At 30.6% G+C, this 16913-nt stretch overlaps 2 protein-coding genes across 5 annotated transcripts; both read left to right on the forward strand.

Annotated features, from left to right (window-relative positions):
- The first annotated feature begins 1965 nt into the window (after window positions 1–1965).
- LOC100780550 (AT-rich interactive domain-containing protein 1) lies at window positions 1966–7911 on the forward strand. Of its 2 annotated transcripts, none has more exons than XM_006587780.4 (3): window positions 1966–2080; window positions 2746–3888; window positions 6624–7911. In XM_006587780.4, exons 2-3 carry the CDS (start codon window positions 2809–2811, stop codon window positions 7497–7499), a joined length of 1956 nt encoding a protein of 651 aa, XP_006587843.1. In that variant the 5' UTR covers window positions 1966–2080; window positions 2746–2808; the 3' UTR covers window positions 7500–7911. The 2 variants fall into 2 exon arrangements, with proteins under 2 accessions (XP_006587843.1, XP_006587842.1); XM_006587779.4 differs by lacking the exon at window positions 1966–2080 and adding an exon at window positions 2206–2468.
- A 3777-nt stretch (window positions 7912–11688) lies between these two features.
- On the forward strand, window positions 11689–15117 carry LOC100805356 (ubiquitin-conjugating enzyme E2 5-like). 3 transcript variants are annotated; one of them, NM_001363653.1, is made up of 7 exons: window positions 11689–12105; window positions 12203–12282; window positions 12847–12961; window positions 13194–13246; window positions 13359–13487; window positions 13567–13654; window positions 14635–15117. In NM_001363653.1, the coding sequence occupies exons 1-6, from the start codon at window positions 12062–12064 to the stop codon at window positions 13644–13646; spliced, it is 501 nt and encodes a 166-aa protein (NP_001350582.1). In that variant the 5' UTR covers window positions 11689–12061; the 3' UTR covers window positions 13647–13654; window positions 14635–15117. The 3 variants fall into 3 exon arrangements, with proteins under 3 accessions (NP_001350582.1, NP_001242818.2, XP_040860754.1); NM_001255889.2 differs by lacking the exon at window positions 13567–13654; XM_041004820.1 differs by lacking the exon at window positions 14635–15117 and having other exon boundaries at window positions 11694–12105; window positions 13567–13893.
- The last annotated feature ends 1796 nt before the right edge of the window (window positions 15118–16913 follow it).

Here is a 16913-nt window from a genome sequence, read left to right on the forward strand (position 1 = left end):
TTTAATTCAATTAAAATATATAGGACGTCAATTCTTCCATTTACCAAATTTCAAATTTTAAATTAACAACATTCAATTATAGCATTCCAATTAAAAGGTAATTAAAAACCAAATTATTCCCTGTCAAGGAACACTTAATCACACAAATTTAATGACAAGATAATATATTTTAAATACTATCTAGAGTGTTAACATAATAAATCTCATAGTTAACACTATTTTTTTTTCTCACCCAAGTATTGTATAAAATAGTCTCTCTAAGGAGTGATGATTAATCTTTATTTAATATCCAAAGGTTAATCTTGATTAAGAGATATAAGTCGTTATCATTTGTTTAAGAGATATAAGTTGTTATCATTTGTTTAAGAGATATAAGTCGTTATCATTTGTGCGAATTGATGTTCATTTGTAAACAATGCTAACAAACATGCCAAAACAATTTTTTTTAAAACTCGGAACACTAAAAAACAACAACTCAAGGCCAGGATTGGGAACCCCAATCTTTTCAACACAAAGGATATCTTTTTAAAGCTTTAAAATCATGATATCCTCAGCTGTTTTAACTCATAACACTAAAAAACAACTACTCAAAATTAGGGTTGGGCTCACTTGGATCAATTAAAATGGGTCCAATCTATTAATTCTCTTGTGCTTTTCCTAATCCCTTAATTTAAGCATTAATCTTGGTTATTTTTATTTTTCATCTCAACTATTTCTTCACTAATTATTTAATTATATTATATCCAATCTAATTATATTTTTCTTCTACTAATTTTTTTGATTTATTTACAAAAATGTCACTTGAAAAATAAATTTTACTGATATCATGTTTATTTATTAATGATCTGACTAATAATTAATAATTAATTTTCTTTCGTTGGTAAAGTTTTTTCCCCTTACTTAACACCTTGTAATTTTATTCTAATTATCTTTTTTTTTTCTCACGAGACTTATAAGACTTATTTTTTAAATTTCAATTGATTGCCACTGATAAAAATAACTTCTACTTAAATTTTTGAACTACTAAAATTAAGGGTGTTATAAATGTCAACTTTAAGGTAATACATAAATTTAATTTTTGTTTTGACTAAAAGAGATAGATGGGAGACACACCTTTTTTTATACTAAATTATTAACAACTTGTATCAACTCATATTAACTTTTTTTTTTAAATATTAACTTTACCAATTACTAGGAAAAATGTTTTTTCCCTAAAATATTTGTATAAATTTAAATAGTTGGAGTGCTTTGTGAATTCTATCAATAATTAGTGTTTTTAAATAAATACAAATATCATTAAAAAATCACATTTTCTTTAATTGTTTAAAATAATAAATATTTTAAAGCAAACCAAAACTCTCATAATAATAATCACAAAACGTGCCGAACCAACCTGTATTGGGTATGCAAACTTAGAGGGAAAATTTTACTACTCGTAATTATCAATTTATTATATCCAAACTCAAACAAAATTATCTTTAACAAGAATACATTTAGATAAAAAAAAAATCTTAAATCAATAGATGATTTAGAAATAAAAATATATATTAATATTTTCTAAAAATAAGAATAATAATAAATCTCATTGATAGCCAACCACTTTTGAATAACACCCATATTGTATTGATATGCACAATGATGAGTCATTTCTCCTTTTCGTATAAATATTTTTTCCTTTTTTTTTAATCCCAACAACAGTCCACTGTGCACCTATTAAAAATCCAACCCAACCATTCTATCCATAGTTAAATAGTAACCATGGTCAGTAAAATCACTCCAAATCCAAATTTCTTATATAAAAAGATGGTGTTTCATGATTCCTCTCTTCATAAAAATAAAGTTCTAATTTTTATTTTAAAAATTAAACTCCTCAAATTCCCCTCTCCTCTCTCTTCCTTCTAGAAGGAAATTAGAAAGAAAGAAAAAAGAAAATAGAAAAGAGGTTTAGGAAAAAAAAATATGAAATACCATTGGGCTTTGGAAAATTAAGAGCCAAGTTGGTGCCAAACCAAAAGTTAAATGAGTTCACATTAGGTTGGCTGTGGAAGCATTTCTCTCAAGCTTCACTTTATTGATACTGGTATGTCTCCCTTTCTTTCTCTCTTTTTCACTTTCAATGAAAAATCTTTTTTTTTTCTTACTTCCAATGAAAATCTAGAATGGTACATTTGACAATTTGTTTTTTAATTTCTGAAAGCCCTTTTTTATTTAATTTTCTCAAGGTATTTTCTTTTGTAGAAGAGGGTCTGCATCTGTTCAAAACTTGAACTCTGACCCCTCCTTCATTCTCCAAAAACATACCATCTGCAATTTTTAGTTTTTCAGTGACAGAAACAAAGCGCGGGACTCTGAAATCTCTCCCTCCCTTCTTCTCTTTGTCTCTCTCCCTCTCTATTACAAGCTTGATGTGGAGAGAGAAAGCACATAATTTTCTCTCTCCAAAAGCCACGAACCATGATTCCCAATCGGTACCCTTTTTCAGTCCTCAACATTGAATGCTATCATGCCTAGTTTTCCTTCTTTTGTTTCTGTATTTTTCCTTTTTTTAGTGACGGTGGGGGAAATAAAAATGGGACCTTTAGATGGTGCTTTTTCTTTTCTTTTCTTTTTTTGGATTTGATTTTGATATACATGGCAGGGTGGTGTGGTTTGTTGATGGGGCTGTCTTTGATTTTTCTAAAACCCCTTAAAAGAGTTTGAAGTTGAAGCTGATAATACTAAGTTTTTGTTGGTTTATTTTTTTAGGGGTGCATGCTGTTTTGATCAATTCCTGGTGGGTTGCTTATGAAAGAAATCCGTGTCTAGAAAATGATGAGTAATGGTGATCCATTGGATTTGTATAAGCTTTTCATGGTGGTGAAGGAGAAGGGTGGTTATGATGCTGTTTGTAAGAACAAGTTGTGGGATTTGGTGGGGGAGGAATATGGGTTGGGTGTGAAGGTTGGTTCCTCTGTTGAACTTGCTTATAGTAAGCATTTGAGTTCTCTTGAGGCATGTTTGAAGAATGTTGCTGATGGTAAGCTTCCCGAGTGTGGTTTAGTGGATGATAGGGTTAAGTTTCACAAGCATTTGATGGAGGCACAAGCTGAATCCTTGTTGGATGATTCTGGTGAGAAAGAGGTGGGGGATGGACTCGAGAGGAGAGCGTGTTGCTGTCCGGATGGGAGGAAGTTGGGTGGTAGTAATAGAGTGAAGGGCGTGAAGCCGGAGTCAAATGTGGCTGAACTTGAGAGGGTATATGAGTATTTAGATGGGACAAAGTCGTGTGTTAGTGATAGTGTAAAGGGCAAGAAATCGGATTATAATGGGGATGAATTTGATAATGTATGTGATTTTCTAGATGGGAGGGAGTTGTGTGGTACTAATAGGGTGAAGGGCATGAGTCCAGAGTCTAATGGGGACAAGAAAGTCCAGAGCGAAGGACTTGTTGATTTGGATATGCTGGACCATGGGACAGATGAGCATATTATCAGAAACTTGTGCAGCCTTAATACTGAGAGGGATATACTGGAAGAGTTTGATGGGGGGAAAATATTAACTGTGGATGCATCTGATGCAGAAAGCAACATGCCTAGATTGTCGGATGGAAGCAAGAGCTGTGATAACGATGATGATGACGATAGTGATGATGTATTGATATTGGATCCATCTGGGGTTGACAAAGAGATATTTGGTCGTAAGAGGAAGAGAGAGTCTAAGTCAGAAATGCTAAGTTGGATTACTAGCATTGCTAAAAATCCTTGTGATCCCACAGTTGGTTCGATTCCTGAAAAGTCTAAGTGGAAGTCTTACAGTAGTCAGGAGATCTGGAAGCAGGCTTTGCTGTTTCGAGAAGCTGTCTTTTTGAAGAAAGATTTTGAGACAATCAGTGAACAGCTTAGTTGGCAGGTAATATGAAAATACCATGTGCTCTTTGTTTGCCATACCAGCCATTAATTAAATATGAACTATAATATAGGGTTCTATGTCATTGTTTTGTGCTGAGACCATACATCATGGAAAAATTCCCTATAAATTTTGGATAAATTTATTTCTCAAATTATCTAATCGAACGTGTCATTATGTGATATTTTTTCATGTTTGGTAACTATCATCATATTTTCTTGTCTAGGCCCTTTCATCATTTATATGTTGAAATTATGGATGGCATGTTTATACATTTTTTCCCTATAATTTACTAATGTGTTGGTATTTGTTCATAACTACTGTTTACTATCTTCTTGGTTTCTGGATGCACCTATTGATATTGTTGTACTATATTTAATATTCATATTGCATATCTTTTATTGATTTTTATTTTTTTTCCTGTCTTATATTTTTTTCCCTCTTAGTTCTTAGAGAGCACTTTTATGGGGTCTTCAATTATGGTGTGCTTATTACTTAAATCTTGCCCTGTTGTCCTCCATAATTGTTTTGCTGCTATAGTAGTCCTCCATAATTTAATTCTTGAATAATTGTTTTTTCTCCATAGTTGTTAGAGAGCTCTTTTATGGGGCCTTTAATTTTGGTTTACTTATTACTTAAATCTTTCCATGTTGTCCTCCATAATTTAATTCTTGAATAATTATTTTTTTCTTAGTTTTTAGAGAGCTCCTTTATAGGGTCTTTAATTATGATGTACTCATTACTTAAATCTTGCGTGTAGTACTTCATAATTTAACTCTTGAATAGTTATTTTCATTTCTTTTTTGTATGTGATGCTGCAATTCTATTAATGTTAAGCCATGTTTCTTTTTGGAGATCATTTATATGATTGATATTGATATATAATATGAAGCATACCAGCAAGGTCCAATACAGTTAGTAGATAGCTGGTTTCCTTAGGTATGTTGTTAGGGGTTAGATTCCTGGCTGTGTATGGAGAAGATTTTGTTGGACGATGCAAAACCCACTTTAGTTATCTTTACGCCTTGAAAGAAATTAGTTTCCGACTACTGGTTGGGGAATATCCTTGGTGAAAACCAAGCAAATAAAAATAATATTGCACTATGAGATGCAAATAATGATTTTCAGTAGCAAACATAGTGGCCGCAATAGTGGCTTTTTGTGCACTATAGTGGCGCTGCCATGGTATAGGCTTCAAATACCCAGTTTTACCCCCTGGAAATCAGTGTTTGTTTTTTTTGGGGTAAAATATACCACAAAAGTTACCTCTGTTTTGATCTATATTCTTTCACACATTGTCAAAAGACGCAGAGAACATTTGTTTTATAAAAAAAGTAATTTGTTTTCAGCATTCAGAAAATTCAACTTAAAATATAACAAAGCATCAAAAGTTAATTCATCTCTATTTTCTCTTGTGAGGCTCTTTATAAAATTTTGTAGTTTTCACTTTTTTAATGAGCCTCACTCATGATTTTGTAGTTTCTTATAACTAATAATAGTGTGTTAGAGAGAAGGGCTCATTATGTTTCATAAAACAGAGCTAGTTTTATATTTCTGTTTTTTTAACTTGCTATGTTTTACAAAATATAGCAAGTTATTTTGAGGTGAATATACCTTTTTATGAAAGATATAGTTCACCTTTTTTTTTTATTTTCCTTTAGCCGAAGTGCTTACATTGTAATATATTTGCTTCTATTATATAAATATATACTTGCATATTAATATTTTTTCTATATTTTTAAAAATATTATAGAGTAATTTATATTTTTGTAATAGCATAATTTTTTTATTAAAATAAAACTAATGTACCCCAGTGCCAAAGGCTTCTCGCAACAAGAAAGTACAGGGAGGGTTATTGTACGTAACCTTACCCATGCATATGCAAAGAGAATAATATATAGTTAATTATAAAAAAAAAACCTCCCCTTGCATAAATAGTATTTATAAATGATTTATATTGTTTGGGTAGGAGAGTGGCCAATTTAAGGTGGTGGTCCAATGCCCACTCTAAAGTTTGACCCAAAAAGCAATACCTACTCTCACCCAAAAAGCAAAAGAAAGTTAAAAACCCTAGTCTTTTTTCTATTTCTCCCATTAGCTGCCACCTATCCACCGTTTTCTTTTCCTTTTGCCTAATCTCTATCTCTTTGCCGGAGTGGTCGTTGGTGGTTTTGTCAGAAAACATCTTTGCTGGAGAAGAAAGATGGGTGGCGGATGAGAAATTACTCCAGGAGTGGGATATTGGCACACCGCCGCTCTGGCGTGTTCCCATGCCACTACAGGGTGTGATTAACTACTATTAAATGATCTTAACATTTGTTTATTTATTTTTAGTGAGGCTCATTATAATAGGAAGAAAACGGATCTACAAGAGTATACAAATATTGATTATCAATTTAAATATTTTGTCATGCTGCTAATGTTTAGTTTCGATTAAGCTTCTCTCTCTAGTGTGTGTGTGTGTTGTGTCCTATATTTTTAGCCTGTTTGGTTTGGTGTTTGCTAGTGTCAACGTGGATCCAGTTGAAGCAAAAAATACTTGCTTGTGTCATTTAAGGTTATGGACTTGAAAAAGTTGGAGAACGTGAATCATGAAATCAAATCCAAACACACTATTTGTACATTAAATGTGTCAAGAATGTCTATGTTGTGTCATGTCTAGTGTCCATGTTTCTATTGAAAATTGAAAACACCCTTGTGTTGTCAAATTAAAGCCAAAATCTTATGCCATTTTGTAGGGACAGAAAATGCATCCTTCCATGTATGATGATCGTGTTGGGGCAATATACAATCTTAGACAGAGGTTGAAATGTGACAAGAGAGTTTTATTTGGAAAAGCTACATCTGAAGGAGTCTCCTCAGCTTCATCTGGAGGAACACATGGATATTTGGAGAGAACCCCAAGTTCTCGTGCTGAAGATTGTGCTGAGAAACAGTTGCCTGACTCCTGTACTGCACGCTCAAGTCTTGATATATGTGCCAGAGTGCCCATCCCTTTGGGGCCAAACCATCAAGCTGAAGTGCCAGAATGGACTGACATAACTTATGAGGTTGATTCTAAGTGGTTGGGGACCCAAATATGGCCTCTAAAAACTGTAAATTCCAAGCATCATCTTTTTGAAAGGGACCCCATTGGAGAGGGAAGACAAGATTCATGTAGCTGCCGAGTACAAGGTTCTGTTGAGTGTGTCCGGTTCCACATTGCTAAGAAAAGGGCTAAAGTTAAGTTGGAATTGGGTGAGGCATTTCACCAATGGAATTTACATAAGGTAGGTGAAGAAATTGGGGGTTCATGGACAGAGAAAGAAGAGAAGAAGTTCAAAGATGTGGTGAAATCAAACCCTGCTTCACTTGAGAAATGTTTTTGGGATCATCTTTTCAAAACATTTCCTAAGAAGAGCAGAGAAGATTTAGTCAGCTACTATTTCAATGTCTTTCTTTTGCAGCGCAGAGCATATCAGAATAGGCATACTCCTGATAACATTGACAGTGATGATGATGAATCAGAATGCACACCATTGAGGAAAGTTTTTGGACATCATCCACCAAAAGCACGCAGCTTCACCTTGTTATCGCCAAAAAAAGCCACATTCAAAAGGGAAAATAACAAGTGAACCTCAGTCAAATCCCAAGCTTCATTGATAAAGTGAATTGACAATTTTGTGCGTCTTCACTGCAGCAATTTTCAGTATCAATGGATCATTCTCTCCTAGCTTATAATTTTAAATCACCCTTGATTTTGGGGAGTAAAATAATGTAACATAAAAGTTTGGTTTGGTGTAGGGTCGATTTATGAGAGATGAATGATGTTCTTCAGAAGCCGAAAACTATGAAGATCTGACTGCTAAGAAGTTGGGGTTGCTTTTAGTTTACATGCTTCCAATTTTGAGACATCCCTTTTGTCTGTTGGCAGTGATATGTCGCAGCCACAGTTACTGTTGCACATTTTATTTTCACCAGGTTTTGACAAGGGTTACTTAAAGTTAAAACAACAGCATGAGGAATATATAGAGCAACATTTTCTTATAGAGTTTCATGAACAAATGCAGTAAAGTGTTATTTAAATTTCAGCCTTTCATCTGATGCGAATTTCTATTTGAATGTTTCTTGCAATGTAGATATTGTTTTTAGCTCAGGTATTTGCAAGCTTGTCTATTACTTTTGCTATGGACGAAATTTAGATAAAGTTTCTTATGTGTTTTTAATGTTATTCTCTAATTAAAATTGGAGTTTTACTTTAGTATTCTAGGTAATAAAAGTTTGCATTAAAGATTAGGTTACTTAATATTAATTGGAAAATAACATTAAAAACACTTAGAGTTTGTTTGGACGAGGGAATTTAAAATTTTAAGAAATTTTAAATTTTAAGAATTTTAAATATTTCAATTGAAAATTTTTTATTTTTAAAATTTTGTATTTGGATAAAAAAAATTTAAATTGTGAAAGTGAAAGAAAATGAATACAAAGAGAAGAGAAGATATGATTGGTGTGTTTTTAAAGAGAAGAATACTGGGAAGCAGGGGAATCGGAACAGACGCCGTACACCATCCATTCAGTCAAGGGAAGAGTCACGAATTCAAGAAAAGTATTTCGGAAACTTTCAGGTGGAAGAGAAGATGAATGTTATAAAAGAAATAAGGGAACGTTTTAAAAGATTCTTTTATCAAGAAGAAACTTTTAATTTCTCACCTTTCAAAAGAAATTAAAATTTCACATTTTTAGTTGTTTAAAATTCTGTTTTAAAATTTCAAAAATCCAAATTATTCATAAAAAAGACATTCAAACAATGAATTTTAAATTACATAAATTTAAATTCTCTAATAAATTACTTTCCTAAGTTAAAATTCTTTATCCAAATAAACTCATGAAATTGTATCTAAGATTTGTCCTTTTTTTTATGCCAAGGAATTCTGTGTTGTATCCATGCTTTGGTAAATATGTTATATACACACGGTTAACCAAGACCCTCTTGACCCTTTAAGCATATGAAGCAGGAAAACCCTTTAAGTATTTTCTTTCCATGAATATTTTTTGTAGTGAATTTTCACGTGCCGCTCATCTCCTTTTAGAGATAGTAAAATATAGCATCACACTACTTAATATTCCTCTTATATAATATCTAAATGAGCTGAAGTGGTTGCATGGGCTTAATTGTGACGAGATGGGTAACAAATATTGATTGGAACTACTTATAAAAAAGAAAAGGACATTGTTAATAAGTGTTTCTAGGGTATTGGTTAAAAAAATTAAACGAGAAAAATATTTAGTATGAAAATTATAAAAGAGTGCAAAACTAATCATGGATAACATAATTTTCCACCTTTTAATAATAGTATTTTTACTTTAAGTTTCTTCACCTTAATATTAAGACTTAACTTGTAATAATTAACCTTGAGAAGTCGATATCTTTTTTCTTTAGTTACTTAAGTACAAGTCATGTTAGGATGATCCTAAAATTTATGGTTTGCATAAAAGCAGTCAAAATTATCAAAATTCAATATCCTTTGTTTCTATTGAATCTTTACTATTTATGTCATTAGATTTAGTCTTAATTATTAATCTAATCTATCTGTGTATATGAAAATTCATTCTCAAGTTTTAATAGTTTCTTATACTACGTTAGTCCATCACTAATTAAGAGTTTGTTTGTTTAGGTGAAAGTGAGGGTTGGGGTGAAATAAGTGAAAAGTGACATTTTCATTCGTTTTGTAGGCGTGAAAAGATCAAAGAAATGGGTAGGAAAATGAAGGGTCCCACATGCTTTTATTTCACCTAAAAAATGAGATGAAAGACGAATGAAAGTGTGGAAACTCTTGTAACTTATTTGTGTTTCCAAAAGTGCCTTGTGTGCTCATGAAATCATGGGAAATGAGATGCATGATATTTGTATATATTCAAAAATGAGAAGTAGTTATACATGCTCACTTGAAAATCTAATATCTTTCTTTTCCATAATCGAATATGCTACTTAAAAAAATAATTTTCATATTTTAAAAAATATATATTTAAATACAAATTTATAATTAAATTATTTTTAAATTTAAAATAATCAAGACATAAATAATACTTCCTCTAATCTCAAATATAAGTAAAAAAATGACACATTAACTAGCAAATAACATCAATTTCAATTAAAAAAATATTTTTTTTTTAACTTATCCTTTATTAAAATTTGATATTAAGGATAAAAAAGAGTTATTAAAACTAACACTTCACTTAAATAAATAATATTTTAAAATAATTACATTAAATAATATAAAATTAATTGAAATTTTCTTATATTTTAAACAAAAAGGGAATAATATATTGTAACACTTGTTGGCTGCTATTGTTTTTTCAATATTTTTTTTTAAAATTAATTCATAATAATTATTTTATATTCAATTCTTCTTCTATCTCAGATTTAAAAATTTAACTTCTTATTTGATTTTGAATATAGCATAACTAATTAATACTTATTAGTTTATAAATAAGAAACTTAATTTCTTTTAAATGAAATTTAAAATTTAAGTCTTTAAAATAAAAAATAAACATTAAGAAAATTTATAATTTCTTATTTGTTACCAATCATAAGCCGTGAATCTTATGACAGATGTCAAACAAAATGATGAAAAAAAGTTAGGTTTGATTTGATGCATTATTATAAAGTTTCAAAGTAAAGAATGAGTAATACAAAGATTTTATAAATGGAATATTGTTTTGAAATATATTATATTTTGTTTTATTTGAATTTGATCATGCTTTAAAATTACAATAAATGAAATATAATGTAATTAAGAATTTTCCTTTTAACCATTTTTATCAAACATTTTGTTAAATTTTGATCGATTTGCTTTACTTTTAAATACCTCTATATTTTTAGCACAAAAAATATTACCTCTATTTTAGTTTAAACAAAACAAGGGACTCGAAAAGAAAATAATATTATAATGAAAAAATAATTTATTTTTATTCATAATTAAAAGGTTATACCGTTCTTTATTTTTTTTCTTTAACATATCTATACATTAAGTAATGAAAATGATAAATATTATTTTAATAATTTTCTATATAAATCTTTAGAAATAATAAATAATAATAAAATATTTATAATTACTAATTAAAATATAAAAAATCTGAAATTAAACACCACTTTAACCATTTTAGTGCAAGTACACATCAGTAATAAATAATCAAATAATTATTCTAAAAATTGATCGAAGTTATTATAAAAAACTCAGTTATCGTAACAAAACTCCAAAATATTATTGTTCTCTGGCGTAACCAGAAATCTATTAGAACACCACAGAACACAACACAACATCGTCATCCCCATTATTGGGCTTAATTGCATTTTTTATATCTTTATTTTTTTCAATTTCATCCTTTTGTTTAATTTATCTCCCATAGACTCAATTTTGTGTAATTTTCTTAACTTAACATTCATTATTTAGTAAGAATGGCGTAAAGTTACAATAAAATGTCACATCAATACGAATGTGTTGATGTGACAATGTAATAAAATGTTTGATCAGTATTTTTTATTAAATATTATTAGTACATGTTAAGTTGATAAATGAATTAAAATTATATAACTAATACAACGATAAAATCAATTTGTATAATAAATTTGAGATAAAATTCACAAAATTATGAAAATGAAAAAAGAAAAGTGTAATTAAACTTTTTTATATTAACAACATATATTACTTGTGACAATCCTATTTAAAATGAGTAAGACCAATTACATATTAAACACGTCTTGTTCCCATTATTTATGTCTTTGATGTAAATTTTTCGGAAGCTACAACTAGTATAGTTAATTGGAATGTGAAAAATCATGTAGATTCATTTCGAAATATTCTAAAACGTTGGTGCTCAAAATCATTTAATAAAATTAGAATAATTTTAGAGCATTTGAACTACATTCTCCTTGATTTTTAATTATCATAATATTAGTACAATATTATAAGGTATTTAAGAATTTCATGAACTAGATTATTTTAATTATCATGTCATTAGTATCAATCGGATTTTTCAATTATTATTATCTCCTAGTTGTGCTGATTGCTGTCTGAACCAAATTCTAGCTCCTTTCAGCTGCACAAGAGTCTCCAATCCCAACTCTCTCTCTCTCTCCACTTGCCAAAGGAAAAAGGCTAAAGAGAAACCCACACACACACACACACACAGAAATATGTCTTCCCCAAGCAAGCGCCGAGAGATGGACTTGATGAAACTGTTAATCCTTTCTCTCTCAATTCATCAAAGTTTCAATCTTTTTTCTAATGGGGTCTCTTCCTGATTCTGGGTCCTCTTTGTCTTTTGTTTTCCGTAGGATGATGAGTGATTACAAGGTCGAGATGATTAATGATGGAATGCAAGAATTTTATGTGCAATTCCATGGACCCAATGACAGTGAGTTCCCTTTTCCTCTCTCTTTCTTCTTTTTTTTTTTTTTTGCTTTGGTGCTTCTGATGAAGTTAGATGCTTTGCTTTTGTAAGAATTTGCCTTTTTTTGTTTTGTTTTTTTCATTTTTTGATATTCTGGAGATAGGTATTTGACCTTGGTGGATTTAGATTTGTGTAGCTGCAGGATGATATTGATACCTTTTTTTTTTCTGTTTGTTGTGCTGATTGCTGTGTTTTCCGTGGATTCTGTAAATAGATTTGGGAAGAACAATATTTTTTAAAAAAATTTGCCAAGGAATTTTTGTTACTTCCTTATTGATTTCTCCTTTGCTTGTTGTGGAATTCTTAGTCTGGATATAGAACTGATGTCTAGCCTGAAAAGGATAATCCGTTTGAGGCTTTGAGCTTGAATTTTATTGGTTTTTTAGCTGTAGCAAATTTAGCATCATTGTTGTTGATTTCACCTTTGATTGTTGTTTTGTCCTGTTTTGAGATCTTTATCAATATTTCTGTATTATGCACCTTCCTTTTTCAATAGTCTTTTTTTATCTGTTTGATGGCTTTTGGCAGGTCCTTATCATGGTGGTGTGTGGAAAGTAAGAGTTGAGTTGCCGGATGCTTATCCTTACAAATCTCCTTCCATTGGATTTATCAACAAGATCTATCACCCGAATGTTGATGAGATGTAAGCACATAGTAGTAATGCTCTGAAAATTGTCTGTATTGAGTAGTTGCGTGTCTATTAGCTGATAGAATATATGATAAGATATATTTAGATAATATATTCTATCAAATACAAACTGATTAGTTAGGCTAACAATACTGATAGAATATCTTATCATATATTCTATCATTAGCTATAAGAATAACTGTGTCGGTGTGTCTGGTCTGATCATCTGGGATGACATTAATTTCAGGTCAGGATCAGTTTGTCTGGATGTTATCAATCAAACCTGGAGCCCCATGTTCGGTAATGAAATTCATTAAATTTTTATAGAACATTTGTGGTTTTGTTCTAAGTTTTATATTTTGACATATTTGTTTTTGGTTCATTTTATATGTCAAAATCTATTTTGTTCCAGATCTTGTTAATGTGTTTGAGGTGTTTCTACCTCAACTTCTGCTGTATCCCAATCCATCAGACCCCTTGAATGGAGAAGCTGCCGCTTTAATGATGCGTGACCGACCAAGTTACGAACAAAGGGTTAAAGGTATTGATTTGTTCTGTTTTCTTATTTTCTAAATATGCATTACTTGCATTAGTTTATATGAACTATGTTTTCTTTGCAGTTGTTTTATTTTGGTCTTCCTCATGTCAGCCACAATCAAAATCTAAGCCAAGAGGGACTATTGAACTAACAACATTTTAGACCTCTGGGTAGTAGATGTAGACCTACCATCACTACTCAGCAAATTGGATGTGCACATCTGCTTGAATGTTTCATGCACATATACACTCTCACAAACAATTATAAGAACTTTGTTTTTTATAATTCTTAACCTCATTTGATTATCTTATTAATATCATTAACACAACTTGCTGCTCTTCTACTAACTGCATTATAATCTTTAACATTTCAAGTTTGATCCGCCAATGGAATTGACCTTGTTGACATCTGCTACCAATATCATGTTGCTTTGTTTTATGATAGCATCAAATCCATATAAAAATGAGAAAGGTTGGAGTAGCCGAGCAGGACAACCATTTAATGGAACTTCTTCTGTGTTATAAGAACACGAGAAATTTTGGTTCAGCTACAATTGTAGTGGTGATATAAAAAATGTTAAAAAGCATGGAATGGCTGAATTTTGATCTCTGGCAAAATACTAGTGGAAGTATGGCAATGGTATACTCAGATTATAGTTTTAATATTTTCATTTGAAAATTTGGAAACTAAACCAGGCTTTGGTGGAGCTTGTTTTGTTTCTACTTCAAGCAAAACCATTTTTTTGGGCTATGTTTGGATTTAAAGAAATGGATGGAATAGTGTAATGGAATGGAATTATATTAGGTTCCATTGTTTAGATTGTTTAAAATAGAATGGATTGGAACTAAACCTAATGGAGTGCATTTTATTCATTTCATCCAATGCCTTGTTATCTATCTAGTTATCTATCTATGGACAATGAAATGCTAACTTTACTCTATTTCGTTTCATTCTATTCTGCACATCATTAGATATCCCAAAATAGCCTTCTTTATCTAACTTTTTAGACAGTATCTCACTTTAATATTTTTTAAAAATCTAGGCTTAAATTCTTCTGAGAACCAATTTCTGGTTTTTATTTCAGAAACAATTAAGGTTTATTTTTTATTTAATTCACAATTGACTGATGTGTCATTGGCTTCGATGTCAGAGTACTGTGAGAAGTATGCTAAACCCGAAGACATAGGGGAAGCCACAGAAGAGAAATCCAGTGATGAGGAGATGAGTGAAGATGAATATGATTCTAGTGATGAACAGGTTGTTGGTAAAGCAGACCCCTAGCTTTGCATGCATGTCCTGTTCTTAACTTTGCATTTTATCTGTACATGATGTTCTTCTTCTAGTTCTGTTAATTCACCTCACCACATGTGAGCTTATTATGGATAAGGGGGGAAATTCCCCTTCCTTTCTAGTTTCCCTGTCGCTGTAAATAAAGTACCATTGATTTCCTGATGCAATCTTATTTCATGTTTAGCACTTTCAAGTGACTGTGCTGTGCTGTTTAGCCATGGTAATTTAATCAACAATGTTAGCACACAGTGTATAAATGACACTCCTTGTATTGGGTGATTCATGTTTGTTCCATTAAATGATGTGAATCTTACTCTATTTATTTAGTATCTCTCCCTTGTTCAGTGCTTGTTTGTTTTAAAGTTGAATAAAATTGATTTTTAATAGAAGTAATTTTGAAATGTTGAAAGTACATGAGGGCTAAAATTAATCTCGGCCACAGATTTTATCTAAATCATTAATTTGATTAATTAAAAAATAGATAATTTATTTATTTATTGAAATAACAGGTTTGGTTGTGGGCATTTAAAGATCATTTCATTACACGATTCGAAATGTTAGCTAAAATAGGTTAACCATCTTGAAGATCCGGATCCATAATTTTAACTTATGTCTCTTCCAACTGAATTTTGTTCACTTCCTAAAGTAGTAACCCTTTTAAATATAGAAAGAAAGAAAAAAAGTAAAGTAAAAGTTATACTTTAGATAGACGTGCAAAACTGTGAGTCCCCGTTGACTAAGTAACTTGACAAACGTATTTAAGTTAAAGATATACAGAATATTCTCATTAACCTTGGCAATCAATCATGGCTTGCTTTAGATAGGCGTGCAATTCGAATAAATTTCATAAGAAAAATAAATAATTCATTAGACTATTCTTGTTCTCACTAAATCATTAGCAAATGTATTGACTTTTATTTATATTTTATACTGTGAATATGTAACTATTAAACTATTTATTTAATTAAAATTTATGTAAATCATTAAATTGTCTAATAAAGAAAATATGATAAAAATGATTAAAGTGGATTTGGTAATGGGACACTCCCTGATTTTTAAGAGATCATTTCATTGCATAATTTGAAATGGTATGCTAAAAAAGGTTAACCATCTTGAAAATTTGGATTCAAAATGTTATTTTTTTTTTTGTATTGACGAATGCTAGTTTATTAATTTTATTAGAAATATCAATTGGAAGATTCATGATCTCCCTTCATCATTTCTCAACCCTGGATCAACTTTATATGTCCATAGTGTTAATTTCTTATATCTGTACTCTCCCATAACTGAATCCTATTCACTTCCCAAACTTATAACCTTTTAAATAGAAAAAGAAAAAGTTAAAACTATGAGTCCCTACGTTGACTAAGTAATTTGGACAAACGTATTATATAAGCTAAAGATAAACAAAATATTCTCATTAACCTTGACAATCAATCATGGTTTGCTTTTGATAGACGTCCAATTCGTATAAATCTAATGTTGCTTGTGACCAATGAATGACAACGATTCTTGTTCTTTTCTGTCTAAACTATTCATTGTTTAGTGACTTTTGCAACAAACAGAAAGAAAGAAAGAAAAGAGTATTGAGTGGTAAATACAATTTTGTGTAACCTTTTGAAACTGATCATGAAATAGTCTCAATGCAAATCCATTCAACGAGTCATTGATGATTGTGTCAATATAATTAACAAGGTGTCGTGATCCATCAAGCTAAATCAAAATGCTAAAAGGGTAACAACTCCTATAATGTTGTCCACAATAAAAGCATCGTACATTAATTTTGGGTGGTTAACATTAATAGTTGTAGGCAACAAGTCAGAGCAAGAATCGGCGCTGAACAATTTAGTCTATCTTCATGTTTAGTGGGAGAATATTTCGTCCTACTATAACAGATTATGTTTGTAACTGGGATGTAACGGTGTTGTAAAATTTTCATTATAATTTGGGTTAATTTGATTTACTTTAAAGTTTAATTGTTATCATTTTTTATATGGTTAATCAAAGTTGTCTGAAGAAAACGTCCAAATAAAAATTCAAAGGCATACCCAAGTTGTCTGAACCTTAATTTAAGATGCTTTAAGTGCTTAGAACATTATAGAGAGCTAGCTACACTTGCTGTAACAAAGTTGTTGGGAC

The sequence above is a fragment of the Glycine max genome, chromosome 9, assembly GCF_000004515.6.
Source record: "Glycine max cultivar Williams 82 chromosome 9, Glycine_max_v4.0, whole genome shotgun sequence".
Classification (NCBI taxonomy): domain Eukaryota; kingdom Viridiplantae; phylum Streptophyta; class Magnoliopsida; order Fabales; family Fabaceae; genus Glycine; species Glycine max.

Bases quoted from the DNA above. Each gene is read 5' to 3' on its own strand.
- LOC100780550 (XM_006587780.4), top strand. From the start codon at position 2,809: ATGATGAGTAATGGTGATCCATTGGATTTGTATAAGCTTTTCATGGTG. The intron at 3,889-6,623 runs GTAATATGAAAA...GCCATTTTGTAG, and splicing joins GTGAACAGCTTAGTTGGCAG to GGACAGAAAATGCATCCTTC.
- LOC100805356 (NM_001255889.2), top strand. From the start codon at position 12,062: ATGTCTTCCCCAAGCAAGCGCCGAGAGATGGACTTGATGAAACT. The intron at 12,962-13,193 runs GTAAGCACATAG...CATTAATTTCAG, and splicing joins CACCCGAATGTTGATGAGAT to GTCAGGATCAGTTTGTCTGG. The intron at 13,488-14,634 runs GTATTGATTTGT...CTTCGATGTCAG, and splicing joins TTACGAACAAAGGGTTAAAG to AGTACTGTGAGAAGTATGCT.